At 53.9% G+C, this 6632-nt stretch overlaps 1 protein-coding gene across 1 annotated transcript in view; it reads right to left on the minus strand.

Moving 5' to 3' along the window:
- Nucleotides 1-325: 325 nt before the first annotated feature.
- Nucleotides 326-6632, minus strand: part of gli1 (GLI family zinc finger 1) — a gene marked incomplete at both ends in the record, with an annotated part of 8881 nt that continues 2574 nt past the window's right edge. Inside the window, 9 exons of the mRNA XM_080845580.1 lie at nucleotides 326-2850; nucleotides 3035-3353; nucleotides 3614-3856; nucleotides 4180-4344; nucleotides 4605-4754; nucleotides 4990-5130; nucleotides 5645-5752; nucleotides 5991-6156; nucleotides 6429-6627. Of these exons, the coding sequence (XP_080701706.1) occupies nucleotides 326-2850; nucleotides 3035-3353; nucleotides 3614-3856; nucleotides 4180-4344; nucleotides 4605-4754; nucleotides 4990-5130; nucleotides 5645-5752; nucleotides 5991-6156; nucleotides 6429-6627 (4016 nt within the window). The remainder of the gene's footprint in view (nucleotides 2851-3034; nucleotides 3354-3613; nucleotides 3857-4179; nucleotides 4345-4604; nucleotides 4755-4989; nucleotides 5131-5644; nucleotides 5753-5990; nucleotides 6157-6428; nucleotides 6628-6632) is intronic.

The following is a 6632-nucleotide window of genomic DNA, read 5'->3' on the forward strand; positions in this document are numbered from 1 at the left end:
TTGCTTTTCCTGCCATCTGTCTCTGGAATGCCCCAGGTTTTGGGTGACACCCGGTGGAAAAGTTCTGGAATTCACTTTCAAACAAAACAAACAAAAAACAAACAAACTAACAAACACAAAACAAACAGAAGAAACAGACAAAAGGTCATCTTCCTGGAGAGCACAAGCGGTGCTGTCTTTTCCTCAGTGAAGGAGAGAGACAGACAGTTAGATAGGCACCTTTGGTTTCATCTGGAGGCCACTGGCTCTAGTCAGTCCATGAGTCTCTGAGCTCATTCCGGCCAAGTGTGTGGAACTGTTAAACACAGTGAGTCTCTCTCTCTCTCTACGACAGCGTGTTCAGGTATTTGTTCTCCCCGGCAAGGGAAGTCAGCATGGTTGTCATGTCTCCCACAGCCATGTTAGACAGGCCAGAGGGCTGAGTGATTGGGTTCTGGGGGGTGGTCAGACGGGACGAGGACTGCGAGGAGGACTGGTGCCCCAGTGGAGGGTTGATGGGGCTGTAGGATGAGGGGTCCTGGTCGTCGATGATGGAGGCAAAGTCAATCTGGGCATTCTCCAGGTCCAGGTTATCCAGCGTGTTGGAGATGGGCCCCGTCTCGGGGTAGACCAGAGGCTTGGACCCTGGGTCAACAACCCCCATCTGGTTGAGGCAGGAACCAGACTGGGCGCTAGGGTGGGACAGCGGCTTCTCCATGTCGTGGTGCATGTGGATCTGGCCAGAGTAGTACATCGGGCCATTGTTGTTGTTGTTGTGGCTGGGGAAGTTGTCAGGATGTTGCTGCTGCTGCTGAGGCTGGACCGGCGGGAGTCGGACTGCCCTCCTGGGGCTCGCAGTCGAGTGGGCCGGGCTGAGGTGAGGCGGGCTGCCCAGGTACCCTCCGCCCTGCAAGAGGCTGTTCTGCCGGCTCAGGGGTTTCCGCCCCTGTGGCGGCCTGGGCACTATGTCCTGGCCGTAGCAGGACCCTGGCACGCCCACCATCTGCTCCTTGGGGGGCACAGAGCTGGGGCCACGGCTGTGTGCAGCAGGGGGGCTCATAAGGTTCTGGTTCTGGTCGGGGTATGCTTGGTAGTTGTTGGGGGGGTACAGGTTGAGAGCCTGCTGCTGCAGCTGCTGCTGCTGGGGGCTGTGCTGCAACATGGAGCCGTGCTGCCCGCTTACGTCCATGCCGTCGGAGACGCCGACCTTCTGCTGTTCCAGCTGCTGCTCCCACATGAGCGCCTGCTGCGACTGCACGTAGTTGCGCACCATCATCTCCTTCACCTGCAACATGGGCGTCTGGGACCTCCGGCCCTCGGCCAGAGAGGAGCCGGCGCACCCAAGGCTCAGGGCCCCTCTAGTGGGGAAGGATCCCTGCTGCTGGGTTTCCATTTGGCCTTGGAAGTCACAGCTGGCATTGGAGGGCCTGGCCATCACGCCCTGGGTTGCCTGTTGCTGGGCGTAGGTCTGAGGAGAGAGGGGCATGGAGCCAGGCTGGGAGAGCTGCCGCTGGGGGAGCAAGGGCTTGGCGTTCTGGCAGGCGCTGTGGGTTGACATGGAAGGATGGAACTGCTGCTCAGGTTTGATGGTGACCTTTTGGTGGCAGCCGTCTGTGCTGTTATACGCACTTTGCTGGGGGTAGGGAGGGCCCTGCATGCTCTGGTCCTGGAACTGCATCCCTCCTGGCATTGGACCATGGGGGTTTTGGACTTGGGTGCTGTCACCCCCCCAAGGCCCTCCCAAGCCTTCTCCGCCCTGCCCCAGGCTTGGGTAAGCTGGCCCCGTGGGGCTGAGCTGGCAGGTGCTCATGCCATACTCTGCCTGCTGCAGCAGACTGCTGGACATGTCAGCCTGTCCCATCTGGCCTCTGTAGTGCCCCTGCATGCCCGCCTGGCCAGACTGGTACGCCTGATCTGGGCATCCCATGCTCTCTCCGCTGGGGGACAGCTGGCTGTTTGGGCCATGGTGGTGTTGCTGGTAGGTCATGTGCCCTGGGCCCATCATCATGCCGTGCTCCCTGACCTCTGCACTCCCTGAGTGGGATTCCATAGCCAGGGCCTCCATCATGACGTTTTCGGTGATACTGGGCGGCCGTGGCGAGTACATGTGTCGGGCGATGTTGGCGTCCGAGCCGCAGTGCGACAGGTTCACGTTGGCGTTCCTGTGGCTCATCATGGACACGTTGTTGAGGCTGCTGAAGCGTTGCACCTTGGGAAGGCCCTGAGGGTCTGCGGCTCCCGACCGCACCGGGTCACTGGCTCGCCTGGTGCCATTGCCCGGCGCCTGGTGAGGATATATCACCCCTGTGCCGTACTCAGTGTTGGCGCTGTGCCTACGCCCAGCTCCTTGCTGGAGGTAAGCTGGCAAAGGCTGGCCATGGTAGTCGCTCATGAAGCCCACTCTCCTGCCTGGCGTGCCCGGCGGCTCCATGTTGGGCAGTGGGGTGGGTGGAGGCCCCCCAGTGGCCGCCGCATACTTGGCCTTCAGGTTATACTGCTGGGCAGGGGTGAGGCTGGGCAACCCCGGCAGACCTCCAGATCCATGGCAGGGCGCAGCCCTACGGTTCATCTCAGGGGACAGAGGGTCGCCCCCCAGGTCCTGACCCATCATGCCCTGAGAAAGGCCTGGGGCTCCCATCTGGGAGACCTCACTGGAGCGGCGGCTGGACAGGTACGGCGACACCATGGACGAGCGCCGGCTGACGGTGTAGGCGGAGCTCAGGCTGCTGGTGCCGCTGCCACGCCTGTCATTGGCCGGACACGACATAGCCCCAGCCCCACCCCCAACCTCAGGGTTGGACAGCTCCATCACACGCCGATTAGAGAGCACCGGAGAGGGGGCACACATTCCCATTATGTCCCCGCCAGACGCTGAAGAAGCACAGAGAAGACCAGCACAGTTAGCATTCCTTTAGCATTGCCAGAGCTAACATCAGGATTGGCAACACAATACAATATAAGCCTCAACTGTTTGTGACAAAAACACCACAGCGCTAAAATAAACATGTACAATCTAATATAAAAACACACATGAATACATCCAAACCTCTCTTACCATTGAGAGTGGGCAGCTTACTGTTCCCCATGCCTCGTCCAGGTGGCGTAGGCCGACGAATCTGCTTCAGTTTGTCAATCTTCAGATTCTCCAGCCTCTTTAGGGCCTGAGCAGACATTCCCAGGCCTCCTGAACCTGCACCACAGCTGGCCTCGCCGCTTCCTGTGGTCCCTGCTCCATCCTCCAGAGCAGTGAGGTCCTCCAGGCTGCCAGCTGCATTGAGGTTCATCTCCACACCGCTGTCATTGTTGTTGGCACTGCCTAGGGGGGAGCGTTCACTGCTGCACGATGATTGGCCCCCAGGGCTGGGCTGGGACTTCTACAGAGAGCACATGGACAAGGATCAAGTTTGGGTGTCAGCTGAGTTCCTTGATATAGTTCTGTTTGCATCTGCCCTGATATAGGAATGCAGTTCTTCCTCGTACAGCTGGTCCATTACACGGAAAAGCAATTTATTTTGAAAATGTTTGACAGGTTGTTTCTGAATGCATGCCTAGGGGAAAGACCTGTAAAGGATTACATTATCTTCTATCAATCGAGAAGCACTGTTCTATGTTAACTGTATGACAGAGGTCTCACCAGGGCATTCTCTGGGGCAAGGAGCTGGCAGTCCTCCCTGCGAGTTTCCTCCTTCTCCTGGAGCAACTCTGAGCCTGGACCCCCAGGTGTCATTGCGGATCCTAGAGGTCGAGGTCCTGTGTCTCCGCGGTGCTTCTTGGTGATGTGAGCCTCTGGTCCGTGTACTGTTTTGACGTGCTTGCGGAGAGAGCTGGGGTCTGTGTAACGTTTGATGCATCCGGGGATCTTACATACGTAGGGTTTCTGTACAGGGATGGAGAACAACAATTGCCTATCAGTTCATGAAATAGTCTAAATGCTGGTGTCATAGTAGAAAAAAGCACTACTGAAATCAAAGATCTCAGTTCAGTTGAATATCAATATCATGAAATATGATGAGGTACATTTAGGATCTGAAGAAAATATGATACTATTTACATGGCAATTGAATAATATGATCTTAATGTTAGTTAGTGCTCATAATGCTACTTCATGAGAAATAATATGTCTCAAAGCGCAAGTTGCCATATCTTATCCTGTTAGAACAGATGCAGTGTCAATCACCACCAGTAGGGGCAGTGTTGTACCTCATTTGAGTGAGTGCGGTTCTGGTGCTTGGCCCGGTCGGAGGCGTTAGAGAAAGCCTTATTGCAGCCCTCGTGCTCACACACGTAGGGCTTCTCCCCAGTGTGTGAGCGGAGGTGAGTCTTCAGATTCTCTAGGCGTGAGTACGCCTTATTGCAACCTTCAAACTGAAAACACAAAACACACACAAAAGCATGTTCAGTCTGCGTGTTTGATAACTGAATACTCCAGTTTTCCCCAGTCAGACAATAACATTCTGCAATGTTCTGATTACATGACGTGCAAATAATCCCATTACATTGCATAGGCGGAATGGTTTACACTGTGTTTTGGCTGAAGCATTGTGCACGTAGCATTTATTCTCCATCATGCTATCTCGATAGTTGTGTTCCGTTGTGTTTGTGAGGGTGTGACGTGACGGACTCACAGTGCACTTGTGAGGCTTCTCCCCCGTGTGCCGGCGCATGTGCACCACCAACATGTACTGGGCCTTGAAGGGCCGCTGCTCGCGGGAGCAATCGTCCCAGTGGCACACGAACTCCTTCTTCTCGCCGTGGATGTGCTCGTTGTTTATGTGCTGTGAGGACAGTGAGAAACACAAGAGTGGAAAAAGTGAGGCAAGTTTAAACTGACGGTTCCTGTAATGGATGAGTTAAACAACTTTGTCAGGAGTTAGACAGCTTTGATATTTAAAAACATTTTTAGATCTAAAACTTGAAAACCTCCACATATGCTGTTCATCGAGAAGTGTTTCCAGTACGGATTTCCGGTTTAGTTTATTTTGTTATTGTTCTATGGATTTGGTCTCTTACATGCACTAGTTGCTCCTGTGTGTCAAACTCCTTGCTGCAGCTCTCCCAGTGGCAGTTGGTCTCGTAAATGGCCTCTGGCTCCACCTTGCCATCCTCCTTATCCAGATCCTCGCGGCCGTCCAGGAGACAGTGGAGAGGGTCCTGGTGTTCCACAAATGATTAAACACAGATAAATGTGGGAGGTACACTTAATACCTGAACACACACAAACACACCAGTACATATCCACAAACACACAAGCAGGTGTACACACGCTCTCTCACACACACACACATACACACACACAGAAACACAGCAGCTGTAGACGCACATACATGCACACATATAGAAAGACAAATGAAAACAGGTGCTCGCCGCTGTGGTATACACACACGCACGCGCACGCACACACACACACACACACACACACACACACACACACACACACACACACACACACACACACACACACACACACACACACACACACACACACATACAAACACACACACACACACACACAAACATACACACACAAACACACACACAAACACACACACACCAAACACACACACACAAACACACACACACATTCACACCACACACATACATGAATACCACTGATGGAAACATGCACACACACACACACACACACACACACACACACACAGTGTACCTGTGTCCCCGTTGAGGATGGACTGGCCACATCTCCCTCTGAGTGCTCCTCCAGACTCTTCATGTTGATGACGTCCATCACACTGCCCAGCACCGGCTCTGTCTTCATCTGTGGAGAGAGAGAACATAGAAGAGATCAAACACAGACCACACACACACACACAACTCATTATGCGCACTTACACATGCTGTCATTCTATACACAAATGCCCTCATTCCACAGTAAGACACTGGCAGACACTTTCTCTCACACACACACACACACACACACACGCTCTCACTCACACACACACACACACAAACACACACAAACACACACACAGGCTGATGATTGAGACAGCCCTTACATGTCCATGCTTTGGAGGGGCGTGGAGCCGAGGGTTATGGGGTGGTAACCGGGGAGGGGGTGCATGGCAGGGACCCTGGGGGTGTCCGAGAGGGGTGTTCCCCCCATACATAGAGCCCTGTTGCCTGGACTGGTAGTTCATGGAACCTGAGAAACCCATGGACGGACTGCAGGCAGAGTAAAACATTTTTCATGTAAGAAATCACAATGATCTTCAAAGGGGGTAGACAAACATTGTTTAACAAAACTTAGGGTCACATCCTTTAGGTTTAATACCGGAAACCATACCTACAGAGACTAAAGCTATGCCCTGTATGTGCTATCCTATATGCTTACTGCAACATAAAGGGCATTCCGCATTCAGAGGCCAGCCAAAGGTTTATGCTTAAGGTTTATGAGTCTGTATTGGCACTGGGTGTGAGATCTGAGCAGGGCTGACCTCATGGCACCCACGGACAGATGGCCGTAGGAGCTGGCAGCGTTGGGGCCGCAGCGCGAGTTGACAAAGGCCACCAGGGAGTTGGGTGAAGTGCGGATGACCGTCTGCAGATCCACGCTCGCATCCGACAGCGGAGAGATAGAGAGGGCGCGCTTCTTACTCAACTTCAGAATGGAGCGTGGAGTGGCGAAACGAGAGCCTGGG

Source organism: Sprattus sprattus, assembly GCF_963457725.1.
Source record: "Sprattus sprattus genome assembly, chromosome: 10".
NCBI classification, from domain to species: Eukaryota; Metazoa; Chordata; class Actinopteri; order Clupeiformes; family Clupeidae; genus Sprattus; species Sprattus sprattus.